Genomic DNA, 18,554 nt, shown 5'->3' on the forward strand with positions numbered 1-18,554 from the left:
GCATATAACAAATTATTAATCATTTACATACAGGTGGTATTATCATCTCGATATACACAGATAGCCAATTATCAACTCTTTGAGTATAATTAGCCAATTATCAACCTTTTTCGAACAAATAGTCAATTATCATTACAGTTAGCCAATCACTAACATTTTACATACAAACAATCAATTATCTTTACATACAGTTAGCCAATTATCAACATTCTACGTACAAATAGTCAATTATCACTGCATACAATTAGCCAATTATCAACCTTTTACACACAAATGGTCAATTACCATTACATACATCTACCCAATCTTCAACATCTTACATACAAATAAATAGTCAATATTATCATTCCTGTTCGTACAGATAACCAGTCATCAACCCTTTAATGCCCAAATAAGAAATTATCATTCTCTGAAAAATTATCAACTTTTTATGCACAGGAAGCCGATCATTAACTTCGTACAGATAACCAACCATCATCTCTTTCACGAACGTATAGTCACTCGTCCGTGGGAGGCAACCATTAACTCTTCACGTACAGATAACCAACTATTAGCCCTTCACGTCCGTATAGCCAGCCGTCCGTGGCGACCTTAGAATACGGGACGTACCTGTATGGTGACGTCGGAGGAGCCTGGCCCGACCACACCCACCAGGTGCTTGCTGGTGGTGGCTGACTTGCAGGCGTCAGGCCTCTCCGTGCTGTTGACACCGTTCCCGGGCGAGGCCAGCGCGTCTCGGATGAACTCTGTGGAACACCATCGACTTAAAACTTCATACAGAATGACTTAAGGTTAACAAACGTATGGTCTACATGAACTTAAGTGACTTAAGGTTAACATACTTATGGTCTACATGAACTTAAGTGACTTAATGTTAATATACGTATGGTCTACATGAACTTAATTGACCTAAGGTTAACATACTTATGGTCTACATGAACTTAAGTGACCTAGATTTTATGTATTTTCCCTGGTTTTACACGTACTTAAAGACTTTACATCACTTATACACTTATTTGGGCACATTTTGGATTTATTTGGACTTACATACGATTACTTTAGACTGAAGATTTAAATAAACTTTTACTGCATCTGATTTAATTTAGAAATAAATTTACCTGCATCTAATTTTATTTAGAGTTAGATTTAACTTATATAAATAAAGGGTTTATATTCATTTGTTTCGGGTCTACTCTGGACAGAATCTGTAGGGAAGGAGTGCGAGTGACTGAGAGAATTATAAGAGAAAGCGGCGGGAAATCAAGATAAAAGTACCAGACCTGGAAAAGAAGGTAAATGAAAATGATTTTTATGGGCTAAACCTTAATTTATATCAATGGTTGTCTTAAGTAATAATCACGCATAACAGAGACATCGATGTGAATCATGAAGACTCAAGAACTTAGACATATGAACAGCTGAACACACTCTTTGCAGATCGAATCAAACCCCTGGAAATGCCTCGCGAAAGGCCGACCAACTGCAGGAATGGCTGACTCTGCCCATCGAATGGCTGACATAGCCAAAACCTCTACAATAGATGAATCAGACTCTAACTTTCTGACTCATCTCCTTTGGTGGCTGCCGACAGTTGAGCCGGAGGGAGAGGTGGGTGGGGAGGTGCCTTCTGCTTTACTGTCTTGGATTAAACAACAGATAGCCTTCTAGTATCTGTCCCATAGCTGATTTCAGTCCCCGAGTATGATCATTATTCTGGTGGATTGCAGTTTTCCATTTTACATATAGACAATGAGGGAACCTTTGCAGGGAACAGTGACGTTATAGATACATTCTCATATTCAGTAATATGTAAACAGATCCTAATGTCCTTCGAGAAGTAATGGATTACTTTCTCATGTAATGAACAGCGAAAAAGCGTCCCCAGATAAACCCCACTCTTCAAACAAAAATTGTAAACACACACACACACACACACACACACACACACACACACACGTACACACGCACACACACACACACACACACACAAACATATATATATATATATATATATATATATATATATATATATATATATATATATATATATATGGCCAGGCCCATAGCCTAGCGGTAGCATTCCCGCCTGAGGCACAGGGGTCCCGGGTTCGATCCTGGCTGTTGGTGGTTTGTATGTTCTATGAAGGTGCGCGTTCATATGCACTTTACTCGTATATATATATATATATATATATATATATATATATATATATATATATATATATATATATATATATATATGTGTGTGTATAATCATCTTTTCTATCTGTCATACTTAGTCGCTGTCTCCTGCATTAGCGAGGTAGCGCAAGGAAACAGGAGAAAGAATGGCCCAACGCACCCACAGACACATGTATATACAAAAACGCCCACACATGCACATATACGTACCTATACATACCAACGTATACATACATATACATACACAGACATAAACATATATACATATGTACATATTTATACTTGCTGCCTTCATCCATATTCGTCGCCACCCCGCCACACATGAAAAATAGCAAACCCCCCCCTCCCTCCCCCGCGCGTGCCCGAGGTAGCGCTAGTAAAAGACAACACATTCGTTCACACTCAGTCTCTAGCTCTCGTGTATAATGCACCGAAACCACAACTCCCTTTCCACATCCAGGGCCTACAAAGCTTTCCATGGTTTACCCCAGACGCTTCACATGCCCTGGTCCAATCCACTGACAGCACGTCCATTGCGGTATTCCACATCGTTCCAATTCACTCTATTCCTTGCACGCCTTTCGCCCGCCAGTTGTTCAGGCCCCGATCGCTCAAAATCTTTTTCGCTCTATCCTTCCACCTCCAATTTGGTCTACCACTTCTCCTCGTTCCATCCACCTCTGACACATATATCCTCTTTGTCAATCTTTCCTCACTCCTTCTCTCCATGTTACTAAACCATTTCAATACACCCTCTACTACTTTCTCAACCACACTCTTTTTCATCACCACATATCTCTCTTACCCTTTCATTACTTACTCGATCAAACCACTTCACACCACATATTGTCCTCAAACATTTCATCTCCAACACATCCACCCTCCTCCGCACAACCCTATCTATAGCCCATGCCTCGCAACCATATAACATTGTTGGAATCACTATTCCTTCAAACATACCCATTTTTGCTCTTCGAGATAACGTTCTCGCCTTCCACACATTCTTCAATGCTCCCAGAACCTTCGCAACCTCCCCCACCCTGTGACTCACTTCCGCTTCCATGGTTCCATCCGCTGCTAGATCCACTCCCAGATATCTAAAGCACTTCACTTCCTCCAGAATTTCTCTATTTAAACTCACCTCCCAATTAGCTTGTCCTTCAACCTTACCGAACCTAATTACCTGCTCTTATTCATATTTACTCTCAGCTTCCTTCTTTCACAAACTTTATCAAACTCATCACCAACTTCTGCAGTTTCTCACCCGAATCAGCCACCGGTGCTGTATCATCAGCGAACAACAAGTGACTCACATCTCAAGCCCTCTCATCCACAACAGACTGCATTCTTGCATTCACCTCCCTAACAACCCCATCCATAAACAAATTAAACAACCATGGAGATATCACGCACCCCTGACGCAAACCGACATTCACTGGGAACCAATCGCTTTCCTCTCTTTCTACTCGTACACATGCTTTACATCCTTGATAAAAACTTTACACTGCTTCTAGCAACTTACCTCCCACACCATATACTCTTAATACCTTCCACAAAGCATCTCTATCAGCTCTATCATATGCCATCTCGAGATCCATAAATGCTACACACAAATCCATCTGTTTTTCTAAGTATTTCTCACATATATTCTTCAAAGCAAATACCTGATCCATACATTCTAAAACCACACATGCTCTTCCCCAGTCTGATGCTCCGTACATGCCTATACTCTCTCAATCAATACCCTCCCATATAATTTCCCAGGAATACTCCACAAACTTATACCATCCCTGGGGATAGGGGAGAAAGAATGCTTCCCACGTATTCCCTACGTGTCGCAGAAGGCGACTAAAAGGGGAGGGAGCGGGGGGATTGGAAATTCTCCCCTCCTGTTTTTTATTTTTCCAACAGAAGGAACAGAGAAAGGGGGCCAAGTGAGGATATTCACTCTAAGGCTCAGTCCTCTGTTCTTAACGCTACCTCGCTAACGCGGGAAATGGCGAAACGATGAAAAAAATGTATACATATATATGTATATATACATATATGGATATATACATGGGTATATATGTATATGTCTGTGTATGTATATGAATGTATACGTTGAAATATATATGTATATGTGCGTATGTGGGCGTTTATGTGTATACATGTGTATGTGGGTGGGTTGGGCCATTCCTCGTCGGTTTCCTTGCGCTACCTTGCTAACGCGGGAGACAGCGACAAAGTATGATAAACATATATCACAAATAATCAAATGATATAGAATTTACGAATAGAATTGATTTTAGGTAAAGATATAACTCACAGCAGCGGATGTGAAATTACTTTTCTCTCTTCCTTTTTGGGATGTGGTCTAGAAAATACAACAGATTTTATTTCCTTACTCTTGTTCTGTTCCCTTCAAGGGCACGTGGGAATCACCTGCCAGTTCGTGGTATTGGGAAAGGGATAAACATTCCAGATAGAATCGCAAACACAGACGAACGGTGAGAGACGGTGAGGAAGAGGAGGAGGGAGAGAGAGAGAGAGAGAGAGAGAGAGAGAGAGAGAATGGGAGCAGTTCCCGTGTCTGGAGGTGTCGTCTCCCTCACCACCACGTATGTAACGACCTTGAAACCACGTCTCAATGGCGTCGGTACGAGGCAAAGCGGAGAGGGAAGGGAGGTCGTGGCCGTCGCCCTCACGTGTAACAACTTTGGATTACGTCTCAATAGAGGTAAAGCGAAGCGCCACTCATGCACTACATAGCAACAGCAGCAGCAGCAGCAATGGACTACCCAAATCCCTCCCTCACACATTTGGGGAATTACAGCTCGTTCTCCTCCCTCAGGAAAGAGCTCGTTCTCCTCCCTCAGGAAAGAGCTCCTTCTCCTCCCTCAGGAAAGAGCTCGTTCTCCCTGAGGAAAGAGCTTCATTTTCTCCCTCAGGAAAGAGCTCGTTCTCCCTGAGGAAAGAGCTTCATTTTCTCCCTCAGGAAAGAGCTCGTTCTCCTCCCTCAGGAAAGAGCTCCTTCTCCCACAGGAAAGAGCTCCTTCTCCCACAGGAAAGAGCTCCTTCCCCCACAGGAAAGAGCTCCTTCTCCCACAGGAAAGAGCTCCTTCTCCTCCCTCAGGAAAGAGTTCGTTCTCCTCCCACAGGAAAGAGCTCCTTCTCCCACAGGAAAGAGCTCCTTCTCCTCCCTCAGGAAAGAGCTCCTTCTCCTCCCTCAGGAAAGAGTTCGTTCTCCTCCCTCAAGAAAGAGCCCCTTCTCCCACAGGAAAGAGCTCGTACTCCTCCCTCACGGAAGAGGTCGATCTCCTCCTTCAGGAGGAGGAAGGGCAGGGAAGTATATCTATGTAAACTGTCTTGCAGCGACTGTGGTCTGTTAAGCCCTCGGCGCCACGTTGCTTCTAGGGTTTTCCACAGTGTTGTGTTTCAGTGAGGGTGTGTGGGGGGGGGGGGGGGGGGGGGGTTCCTCACCAGCGGCTCATATAACATGGAGTCTCCGAGGGGCAGCCTCGGTACCTGGAGGGGAGGGACTGGGGTTGTGGGGAGGAGTGGGGTGATGGAGAAAAGTTTGATGGGTAGGAGTGGGGTAATGCGGAGCTGTGGGGTAATGGGGTGATGGGGAGGAGTGGGGTAATGCGGAGTTGTGGGGTGATGGGGTGATGGGGAGGAGTGGGGTAATGCGGAGTTGTGGGGTGATGGGGAGAAGTGGGGTGATGGGAAGGAGTGAGGTGATGGGAAGGAGGAGGGTGATGAGGAGGAGTGGGGTGATGGAGAGGAGTAGGGTTATGGAAGGAGTAAAGTTGATGGGGAGGAGTGGGTTGATGGAGAGGAGTGGGGTGATGGGAAGGAGTGGGCTAATGTGGAGGAGTGGGATTATATGAATGAGTGGGTTGATGGGGAGGAGTGGAGTAATGCGGAGGAATGGGATATACATGAGTGGGGTGATGGGGAGGAGTAACACTACGGAAAGGAGTGGGGTGATGGCGAGAAGTGAGTTTGATGGGAAGGAGTGGGATAATGGGGAAGAGTGGAAATACGGGGAGGAGACGAGTGCTTAGGAAGTGGGGAGTATGTAGAAATGGGAAGGAGTGGGGTAACGGAAAGGAGTGGGCGATGGGGAGAAATTGTGATGGGAGTGGGGTGATGTGGAGGAATAAGGCGATGGGAAGAAGTGGGGTGATGAGGGGATTAGAGAGATGGGGAGGAAAAAGGTGATGAGGAGTGTGGTGATGGGGAGGAATGGAGAGATGAGGAGTGGGGTCATGGGAAGAAGTGGGGTGATAAGCGAGAAAGGAAAGAAAGAAAAATAGCCTTCATACACAGAGTGTTCGAAATCAAGTGAAGAAAACAAAAAATATTCCTTCAGATTCGCTCGTGCGTTCGGACTTTGAACAGTGAGTTCAGTTTTGCTCATCCTGCTTGATCGTGTGGACACACACACACACACACACACACACACACACACACACACACACACACACACACACACAACCAAAATATAAAGACAAGTTGACATATTGATCCTCAGACGGACACACGAATGCTGAGACATCTACAGAGCTTCATCATTTGGCTTAGGAGACGGAAAGTCTGATTTCCTTCGTGGTAACGGCTACAATCCACGACGTACGTACGTGATGAACTACGCATGAAACAAAGTAACTTTTCATCAAGAGAATCGGTTGAGGTAATGACTGATTTCCTAATGACAGTAACTGAGAGGCAACGATATATATACATTCAGCTACAGACTGAGAAGATTATATCTCCATACGACCTGGGCTCACACTATTTCAAGTCCGTATATATATATATATATATATATATATATATATATATAATAATATATATATAATATATATATATATATATATTCTCCCTATCCCTGGGATAGGAGAAAATACTTCCCACGTATTCCCTGCGTGTGTAGAGGGCGCTAAAAGAGGAGGAGCGGGGACTGGAAATCTTCCCCTCTCGTTTTTTTTTTTTAATTTTCCAAAACAAGGAACAGAGAAGGGGCCAGGTGAATTTCCCTCCAAGGCCCAGTCTTCTGTTCTTAACGCTACCTCGCTAACGCGGGAAATGGCGAATATTGTTTGAAAAAAAAAAAATATATATATATATATATATAATATATATATATATATATATAAAGATTGGGGAAGAGCAGTGTGGTTTCAAAAGTGGTAGAGGATGTGTGGATCAGGTTTTGCTTTGAAGAATGTATGTGAGAAATACTTAGAAAAGCAAATGGATTTGTATGTAGCATTTATGGATCTGGAGAAGGCATATGATAGAGTTGATGGAGATGCTCTGTGGAAGGTATTAAGAATATATGGTGTGGGAGGCAAGTTGTTAGAAGCAGTGAAAAGTTTTTATCGAGGATGTAAGGCATGTGTACGTGTAGGAAGAGAGAAAAGTGATTGGTTTTCAGTGAATGTAGGTTTGCGGCAGGGGTGTGTGATGTCTCCATGGTTGTTTAATTTGTTTATGAATGGGGTTGTTAGGGAGGTGAATGCAAGAGTTTTGGAAAGAGGGGCAAGTATGCAGTCTGTTGGGGATGAGAGAACTTGGGAAGCGAGTCAGTTGTTGTTCGCTGATGATACAGCGCTGGTGGCTGATTCGGGTGAGAAACTGCAAAAGCTAGTGACTGAGTTTGGTAAAGTGTGTGAAAGAAGAAAGTTAAGAGTAAATGTGAATAAGAGCAAGGTTATTAGGTACAGTAGGTTTGAGGGGCAAGTCAATTGGGAGGTGAGTTTGAATGGAGAAAAACTGGAGGAAGGAAAGTGTTTTAGATATCTGGGAGTGGATCTAGCAGCGGATGGAACCATGGAAGCGGAAGTGAATCATAGGGTGGGGGAGGGGGCGAAAATCCTGGGAGCCTTGAAGAATGTGTGGAAGTCGAGAACATTATCTCGGAAAGCAAAAATGGCTATGTTTGAGGGAATAGTCGTTCCAAGAATGTTGTATGGCTGCAAGGCGTGGGCAATGGATAGAGTAGTGCGCAGGAGGGTGGATGTGCCGGAAATGAGATGTTTGAGGACAACATGTGGTGTGAGGTGGTTTAATCGAGTAAGTAATGTAAGGGTAAGAGAGATGTGTGGAAATAAGAAGAGCGTGGTTGAAAGAGCAGAAGAGGGTGTTTTGAAATGGTTTGGGCACATGGAGAGAATGAGTGAGGAAAGATTGACCAAGAAGATATATGTGTCGGAGGTGGAGGGAGTGGGAGAAGTGGGAGACCAAATTGGAGGTGGACAGATGGAGTGAAAAAGATATTAAGTGATCGGGGCCTGAACATGCAGGAGGGTGAAAGGAGGGCAAGGAATAGAATGAATTGGATCGATGTGGTACACCGGGGTCGACGTGCTGTCAATGGATTGAATCAGGGCATGTGAAGCGTCTGGGGAAAACCACGGAAAGTTCTGTGGGGCCTGGGTGTGGAAAGGGAGCTGCGGTTTCGGGCATTACTGCATGACAGCTAGAGACTGAGTGTGAACGAATGGGGCCTTTGTTGTCTTTTCCTAACGCTACCTTGCACACAAGAGGGGGAGGGGTATGTTATTCCATGTGTGGCGAGGTGGCGATGTGAATGAATAAAGGCAGACAGTGTGAATTGTGTGTATGTGTATATATGTATATGTCTGTGTGTGTATATTCATGTGTACATTGAGATATATGGGTATGTATATTTTTCGTGTGGGGACTTGTATGTATATACATATGTATGGAGGTGGGTTGGGCCATTTCTTTCCTCTGTTTCCTTGCGCTACCACGCAAACGCGGGATACAGCGAAAAAGAAAAATTAAATAAAATAAATATATATGTATATATATATATATATATATATTTTTTTTTTTTTCTTTTTTCTTTTTTTTTGCTTTGTCGCTGTCTCCCGCGTTTGCGAGGTAGCGCAAGGTAACAGACGAAAGAAATGGCCCAACCCACACCCATACACATGTATATACATACACGTCCACACACGCAAATATACATACCTACACAGCTTTCCATGGGTTACCCCAGACGCTTCACATGCCCTGATTCAATCCATTGAAAGCACGTCAACCCCGGTATACCATATCGATCCAATTCACTCTATTCCTTGCCCTCCTTTCACCCTCCTGCATGTTCAGGCCCCGATCACACAAAATCTTTTTCACTCCATCTTTCCACCTCCAATTTGGTCTCCCTCTTCTCCTCGTTCCCTCCACCTCCGACACATATATCCTCTTGGTCAATCTTTCCTCACTCATTCTCTCCATGTGACCAAACCATTTCAAAACACCCTCTTCTGCTCTCTCAACCACGCTCTTTTTATTTCCACACATCTCTCTTACCCTTACGTTACTTACTCGGATCAAACCACCTCACACCAAACATTGTCCTCAAACATCTCATTTCCAGCACATCCATCCTCCTGCGCACAACTCTATCCATTGTCCACGCCTCGCAACCATACAACATTGTTGGAACCACTATTCCTTCAAACATACCCATTTTTGCTTTCCGAGATAATGTTCTCGACTTCCACACATTCTTCAAGGTTCCCAGAATTTTCGCCCCCTCCCCCACCCTATGATCCACTTCCGCTTCCATGTTTCCATCCGCTGCCATATCCACTCCCAGATATCTAAAACACTTCACTTCCTCCAGTTTTTCTCCATTCAAACTCACCTCCCAATTGACTTGACCCTCAACCCTACTGTACCTTGCTTTTATTCACATTTACTCTTAACTTTCTTCTTTCACACACTTTACCAAACTCAGTCACCAGCTTCTGCAGTTTCTCACATGAATCAGCCACCAGCGCTGTATCATCAACGAACAACAACTGACTCACTTCCCAAGCTCTCTCATCCCCAACAGACTTCATCCTTGCCCCTCTTTCCCAAACTCTTGCATTCACCTCCCTAACAACCCCATCCATAAACAAATTAAACAACCATGGAGACATCACACACCCCTGCCGCAAACCTACATTCACTGAGAACCAATCACTTTCCTCTCTTCCTACACGTACACATGCCTTACATCCTCGATAAAAACTTTTCACTGCTTCTAACAACTTGCCTCCCACACCATATATTCTTAATACCTTCCACAGAGCATCTCTATCAACTCTATCATATGCCTTCTCCAGATCCATAAATGCTACATACAAATCCATTTGCTTTTCTAAGTATTTCTCACATACATTCTTCAAAGCAAACACCTGATCCACACATCCTCTACCACTTCTGAAACCACACTGCTCTTCCCCAATCTGATGCTCTGTACATGCCTTCACCCTCTCAATCAATACCCTCCCATACAATTTGCCAGGAATACTCAACAAACTTATACCTCTGTAATTTGAGCACTCACTCTTATCCCCTTTGCCTTTGTACAATGGCACTATGCACGCATTCCGCCAATCCTCAGGCACCTCACCATGAGTTATACATACATTAAATAACCTTACCAACCAGTCAACAATACAGTCACCCCCTTTTTTAATAAATTCCACTGCAATACCATCCAAACCTGCTGCCTTGCCGGCTTTCATCTTCCGCAAAGCTTTTACTACCTCTTCTCTGTTTACCAAATCATTTTCCCTAACCCTCGCACTTTGCACACCACCTCGACCAAAACACCCTATATCTGCCACTCTATCATCAAACACATTCAACAAACCTTCAAAATACTCACTCCATCTCCTTCTCACATCACCACTACATGTTATCACCTCCCCATTTGCGCCCTTCACAGAAGTTCCCATTTGCTGCCTTGTCTTACGCACTTTATTTACCTCCTTCCAGAACATCTTTTTATTCTCCCTAAAATTTAATGATACTCTCTCACCCCAACTCTCATTTGCCCTTTTTTTCACCTCTTGCACCTTTCTCTTGACCTCCTGTCTCTTTCTTTTATACTTCTCCCACTCAATTGCATTTTTCCCTGCAAAAATCGTCCAAATGCCTCTCTCTTCTCTTTCACCAATACTCTTACTTCTTCATCCCACCACACACTACCCTTTCTAAACAGCCCACCTCCCACTCTTCTCATGCCACAAGCATCTTTTGCGCAATCCATCACTGATTCCCTAAATACATCCCATTCCTCCCGACTCCCCTTACTTCCATTGTTCTCACCTTTTTCCATTCTGTACACAGTCTCTCCTGGTACTTCCCCACACAGGTCTCCTTCCCAAGCTCACTTACTCTCACCACCTTCTTCACCCCAACATTCACTCCTCTTTTCTGAAAACCCATACTAATCTTCACCTTAGCCTCCACAGATAATGATCAGACATCCCTCCAGTTGCACCTCTCAGCACATTAACATCCAAAAGTCTCTCTTTCGCACGCCTGTCAATTAACACGTAATCCAATAACGCTCTCTGGCCATCTCTCCTACTTACATAAGTATACTTATGTATATCTCGCTTTTTAAACCAGGTATTCCCAATCATCAGTCCTTTTTCAGCACATAAATCTACAAGCTCTTCACCATTTCCATTTACAACACTGAACACCCCATGCATACCAATTATTCCCTCAACTGCCACATTACTCACCTTTGCATTCAAATCACCCATCACTATAACCCGGTCTCGTGCATCAAAACCGCTAACACACTCATTTTTTTTCTTTTTTCTTTTTTTTTGCTTTATCGCTGTCTCCCGCGTTTGCGAGGTAGCGCAAGGTAACAGACGAAAGAAATGGCCCAACCCACCCTCATACACATGTTTATACATACACGTCCACACACGCATACATACATACCTACACAGCTTTCCATGGTTTACCCCAGACGCTTCACATGCCCTGATTCAATCCATTGAAAGCACGTCAACCGCGGTATTCCACATCGTTCCAATTCACTCTATTCCTTGCACGCCTTTCGCCCGCCAGTTGTTCAGGCCCCGATCGCTCAAAATCTTTTTCGCTCTATCCTTCCACCTCCAATTTGGTCTCCCACTTCTCCTCGTTCCATCCACCTCTGACACATATATCCTCTTTGTCAATCTTTCCTCACTCCTTCTCTCCATGTTACTAAACCATTTCAATACACCCTCTACTGCTTTCTCAACCACACTCTTTTTCATCACCACATATCTCTCTTACCCTTTCATTACTTACTCGATCAAACCACTTCACACCACATATTATCCTCAAACATTTCATCTCCAACACATCCACCCTCCTCCGCACAACCCTATCTATAGCCCATGCCTCGCAACCATATAACATTGTTGGAATCACTATTCCTTCAAACATACCCATTTTTGCTCTTCGAGATAACGTTCTCGCCTTCCACACATTCTTCAATGCTCCCAGAACCTTCGCAACCTCCCCCACCCTGTGACTCACTTCCGCTTCCATGGTTCCATCCGCTGCTAGATCCACTCCCAGATATCTAAAGCACTTCACTTCCTCCAGAATTTCTCCATTCAAACTCACCTCCCAATTAGCTTGTCCTTCAACCCTACCGAACCTAATTACCTGCTCTTATTCATATTTACTCTCAGCTTCCTTCTTTCACAAACTTTATCAAACTCATCACCAACTTCTGCAGTTTCTCACCCGAATCAGCCACCGGTGCTGTATCATCAGCGAACAACAAGTGACTCACATCTCAAGCCCTCTCATCCACAACAGACTGCATTCTTGCATTCACCTCCCTAACAACCCCATCCATAAACAAATTAAACAACCATGGAGATATCACGCACCCCTGACGCAAACCGACATTCACTGGGAACCAATCGCTTTCCTCTCTTTCTACTCGTACACATGCTTTACATCCTTGATAAAAACTTTACACTGCTTCTAGCAACTTACCTCCCACACCATATACTCTTAATACCTTCCACAAAGCATCTCTATCAACTCTATCATATGCCATCTCGAGATCCATAAATGCTACACACAAATCCATCTGTTTTTCTAAGTATTTCTCACATATATACTTCAAAGCAAATACCTGATCCACACATCCTCTACCACTTCTAAAACCACACATGCTCTTCCCCAGCCTGATGCTCTGTACATGCCTTTACTCTCTCAATCAATACCCTTCCATATAATTTCCCAGGAATACTCCACAAACTTATACCATCCGTGGGGATAGGGGAGAAAGAATGCTTCCCACGTATTCCCTACGTGTCGCAGAAGGCGACTAAAAGGGGAGGGAGCGGGGGGATTGGAAATTCTCCCCTCCTGTTTTTTATTTTTCCAACAGAAGGAACAGAGAAAGGGGGCCAAGTGAGGATATTCACTCTAAGGCTCAGTCCTCTGTTCTTAACGCTACCTCGCTAACGCGGGAAATGGCGAAACGATGAAAAAAAAGTATACATATATATGTATATATACATATATGGATATATACATGGGTATATATGCATATGTCTGTGTATGTATATGAATGTATACGTTGAAATATATATGTATATGTGCGTATGTGGGCGTTTATGTATATACATGTGTATGTGGGTGGGTTGGGCCATTCCTCGTCGGTTTCCTTGCGCTACCTTGCTAACGCGGGAGACAGCGACAAAGTATGATAAAAATATATCACAAATAATCAAATGATATAGAATTTACGAATAGAATTGATTTTAGGTAAAGATATAACTCATAACAGCGGATGTGAAATTACTTTTCTCTCTTCCTTTTTGGGATGTGGTCTAGAAAATACAACAGATTTTATTTCCTTACTCTTGTTCTGTTCCCTTCAAGGGCACGTGGGAATCACCTGCCAGTTCGTGGTATTGGGAAAGGGATAAACATTCCAGATAGAATCGCAAACACAGACGAACGGTGAGGAAGAGGAGGAGGAGGGAGAGAGAGAGAGAGAGAATGGGAGCAGTTCCCGTGTCTGGAGGTGTCGTCTCCCTCACTACCACGTATGTAACGACCTTGAAACCACGTCTCAATGGCGTCGGTACGAGGCAAAGCGGAGAGGGAAGGGAGGTCGTGGCCGTCGCCCTCACGTGTAACAACTTTGGATTACGTCTCAATAGAGGTAAAGCGAAGCGCCACTCATGCACTACATAGCAACAGCAGCAGCAGCAGCAATGGACTACCCAAATCCCTCCCTCACACATTTGGGGAATTACAGCTCGTTCTCCTCCCTCAGGAAAGAGCTCGTTCTCCTCCCTCAGGAAAGAGCTCCTTCTCCTCCCTCAGGAAAGAGCTCGTTCTCCCTGAGGAAAGAGCTTCACTTTCTCCCTCAGGAAAGAGCTCGTTCTCCCTGAGGAAAGAGCTTCATTTTCTCCCTCAGGAAAGAGCTCGTTCTCCTCCCTCAGGAAAGAGCTCCTTCTCCCACAGGAAAGAGCTCCTTCTCCCACAGGAAAGAGCTCCTTCCCCCACAGGAAAGAGCTCCTTCTCCCACAGGAAAGAGCTCCTTCTCCTCCCTCAGGAAAGAGTTCGTTCTCCTCCCACAGGAAAGAGCTCCTTCTCCTCCCTCAGGAAAGAGCTCCTTCTCCTCCCTCAGGAAAGACTTCGTTCTCCTCCCTCAAGAAAGAGCCCCTTCTCCCACAGGAAAGAGCTCGTACTCCTCCCTCACGGAAGAGGTCGATCTCCTCCTTCAGGAGGAGGAAGGGTAGGGAAGTATATCTATGTAAACTGTCTTGCAGCGACTGTGGTCTGTTAAGCCCTCGGCGCCACGTTGCTTCTAGGGTTTTCCACAGTGTTTTGTTTCAGTGAGGGTGTGGGGGGGGGGGGGGGGGGTCCTCACCAGCGGCTCATATAACATGGAGTCTCCGAAGGGCAGCCTCGGTACCTGGAGGGGAGGGAGTGGGGTTGTGGGGAGGAGTGGGGTGATGGAGAGTAGTTTGATGGGTAGCAGTGGGGTAATGCGGAGCTGTGGGGTAATGGGGTGATGGGGAGGAGTGGGGTTATGCGGAGTTGTGGGGTGATGGGGAGAAGTGGGGTGATGGGAAGGAGTGGGGTGATGGGAAGGAGGAGGGTGATGAGGAGGAGTGGGGTGGTGGAGAGGAGTATGGTGATGGATGGAGTAAAGTTGATGGGGAGGAGTGGGTTGATGGAGAGGAGTGGGGTGATGGGAAGGAGTGGGCTAATGTGGAGGAGTGGGATTATATGAATGAGTGGGTTGATGGGGAGGAGTGGAGTAATGCGGAGGAATGGGATATACATGAGTGGGGTGATGGGGAGGAGTAACACTACGGAAAGGAGTGGGGTGATGGCGAGAAGTGAGTTTGATGGGAAGGAGTGGGATAATGGGGAAGAGTGGAAATACGGGGAGGAGACGAGTGTTTAGGAAGTGGGGAGTATGTAGAAATGGGAAGGAGTGGGGTGACGGAAAGGAGTGGGCGATGGGGAGAAATTGTGATGGGAGTGGGGTGATGGGGAGGAATAAGGCGATGGGAAGAAGTGGGGTGATGAGGGGATTAGAGAGATGGGGAGGAAAAAGGTGATGAGGAGTGTGGTGATGGGGAGGAATGGAGAGATGAGGAGTGGGGTCATGGGAAGAAGTGGGGTGATAAGCGAGAAAGGAAAGAAAGAAAAATAGCCGCCTTCATACACAGAGCGTTCGAAATCAAGTGAAGAAAACAAAAAATATTCCTTCAGATTCGTTCGTGCGTTCGGACTTTGAACAGTGCGTTCAGTTTTGCTCATCCTGCTTGATCGTGTGGACACACACACACACACACACACACACACACACAAAACCAAAATATAAAGACAAGTTGACATATTAATCCTCAGACGGACACACGAATGCTGAGACATCTACAGAGCTTCATCATTTCGCTTAGGAGACGGAAAGTCTGATTTCCTTCGTGGTAACGGCTACAATCCACGACGTACGTACGTGATGAACTACGCATGAAACAAAGTAACTTTTCATCAAGAGAATCGGTTGAGGTAATGACTGATTTCCTAATGACAGTACCTGAGAGGCAACGATATATATACATTCAGCTACAGACTGAGAAGATTATATCTCCATACGACCTGGACTCACACTATTTCAAGTCCATATATATATATATATATATATATATATATATATATATATATATATATATATATATATATATATATATTCTCCCCTATCCCTGGGGATAGGGGAGAAAGAATACTTCCCACGTATTCCCTGCGTGTCGTAGAAGGCGACTAAAAGGGGAGGGAGCGGGGGACTGGAAATCTTCCCCTCTCGTTTTTTTTTTTTAATTTTCCAAAACAAGGAACAGAGAAGGGGGCCAGGTGAGGATATTCCCTCCAAGGCCCAGTCTTCTGTTCTTAACGCTACCTCGCTAACGCGGGAAATGGCGAATAGTTTGAAAGAAAAAAGAAAATATATATATATATATATATATATATATATATATATATCAGATTGGGGAAGAGCAGTGTGGTTTCAAAAGTGGTAGAGGATGTGTGGATCAGGTGTTTGCTTTGAAGAATGTATGTGAGAAATACTTAGAAAAGCAAATGGATTTGTATGTAGCATTCATGGATCTGGAGAAGGCATATGATAGAGTTGATGGAGATGCTCTGTGGAAGGTATTAAGAATATATGGTGTGGGAGGCAAGTTGTTAGAAGCATTGAAAAGTTTTTATCGAGGATGTAAGGCATGTGTACGTGTAGGAAGAGAGAAAAGTGACTGGTTCTCAGTGAATGTAGGTTTGCGGCAGGGGTGTGTGATGTCTCCATGGTTGTTTAATTTGTTTATGAATGGGGTTGTTAGGGAGATGAATGCAAGAGTTTTGGAAAGAGGGGTAAGTATGCAGTCTGTTGGGGATGAGAGAACTTGGGAAGCGAGTCAGTTGTTGTTCGCTGATGATACAGCGCTGGTGGCTGATTCGGGTGAGAAACTGCAGAAGCTAGTGACTGAGTTTGGTAAAGTGTGTGAAAGAAGAAAGTTAAGAGTAAATGTGAATAAGAGCAAGGTTATTAGGTACAGTAGGGTTGAGGGTCAAGTCAATTGGGAGGTGAGTTTGAATGGAGAAAAACTGGAGGAAGTAAAGTGTTTTAGATATCTGGGAGTGGATCTGGCAGCGGATGGAACCATGGAAGCGGAAGTGAATCATAGGGTGGGGGAGGGGGCGAAAATCCTGGGAGCCTTGAAGAATGTGTGGAAGTCGAGAACATTATCTCGGAAAGCAAAAATGGCTATGTTTGAAGGAATAGTGGTTCCAAGAATGTTGTATGGCTGCAAGGCGTGGGCAATGGATAGAGTAGTGCGCAGGAGGGTGGATGTGCCGGAAATGAGATGTTTGAGGACAATGTGTGGTGTGAGGTGGTTTGATCGAGTAAGTAATGTAAGGGTAAGAGAGATGTGTGGAAATAAGAAGAGCGTGGTTGAAAGAGCAGAAGAGGGTGTTTTGAAATGGTTCGGGCACATGGAGAGAATGAGTGAGGAAAGATTGACCAAGAAGATATATGTGTCGGAGGTGGAGGGAGTGGGAGAAGTGGGAGACCAAATTGGAGGTGGACAGATGGAGTGAAAAAGATATTAAGTGATCGGGGCCTGAACATGCAGGAGGGTGAAAGGAGGGCAAGGAATAGAGTGAATTGGATCGATGTGGTACACCGGGGTCGACGTGCTGTCAATGGATTGAATCAGGGCATGTGAAGCGTCTGGGGAAAACCACGGAAAGTTCTGTGGGGCCTGGGTGTGGAAAGGGAGCTGTGGTTTTGGGCATTACTGCATGACAGCTAGAGACTGAGTGTGAACGAATGGGGCCTTTGTTGTCTTTTCCTAGCGCTACCTTGCACACAAGAGGGGGAGGGGTATGTTATTCCATGTGTGGCGAGGTGGCGATGTGAATGAATAAAGGCAGACAGTGTGAATTGTGTGTATGTGTATATATGTATATGTCTGTGTGTGTATATTCATGTGTACATTGAGATATATGGGTATGTATATTTTTCGTGTGGGGACTTGTATGTATATACATATGTATGGAGGTGGGTTGGGCCATTTCTTTCGTCTGTTTCCTTGCGCTACCACGCAAACGCGGGATACAGCGAAAAAGCAAAATAAATAAAATAAATATTTTTTTTTTTTTTTTTTTTTTTTTTTTATACTTTGTCGCTGTCTCCCGCGTTTGCGAGGTAGCGCAAGGAAACAGACGAAAGAAATGGCCCAACCCCCCCCCCCCCATACACATGTACATACACACGTCCACACACGCAAATATACATACCTACACAGCTTTCCATGGTTTACCCCAGACGCTTCACATGCCTTGCTTCAATCCACTGACAGCACGTCAACCCCTGTATACCACATGACTCCAATTCACTCTATTTCTTGCCCTCCTTTCACCCTCCTGCATGTTCAGGCCCCGATCACACAAAATCTTTTTCACTCCATCTTTCCACCTCCAATTTGGTCTCCCTCTTCTCCTCGTTCCCTCCACCTCCG

The 18,554-nt window shown here is 44.6% G+C and overlaps 1 protein-coding gene across 2 annotated transcripts in view; it reads right to left on the reverse strand.

Moving 5' to 3' along the window:
- LOC139765811 (metabotropic glutamate receptor 5-like) overlaps positions 1-18,554 on the reverse strand; it is a 173,759-nt gene that overhangs the window by 132,973 nt on the left and 22,232 nt on the right. For both annotated transcript variants that reach the window (XM_071693604.1, XM_071693605.1), the window contains exon 3: positions 610-746. In XM_071693604.1, the coding sequence (XP_071549705.1) occupies positions 610-746 (137 nt within the window). The remainder of the gene's footprint in view (positions 1-609; positions 747-18,554) is intronic.

Source organism: Panulirus ornatus, chromosome 56 (genome assembly GCF_036320965.1).
Source record: "Panulirus ornatus isolate Po-2019 chromosome 56, ASM3632096v1, whole genome shotgun sequence".
NCBI lineage: Eukaryota > Metazoa > Arthropoda > Malacostraca > Decapoda > Palinuridae > Panulirus > Panulirus ornatus.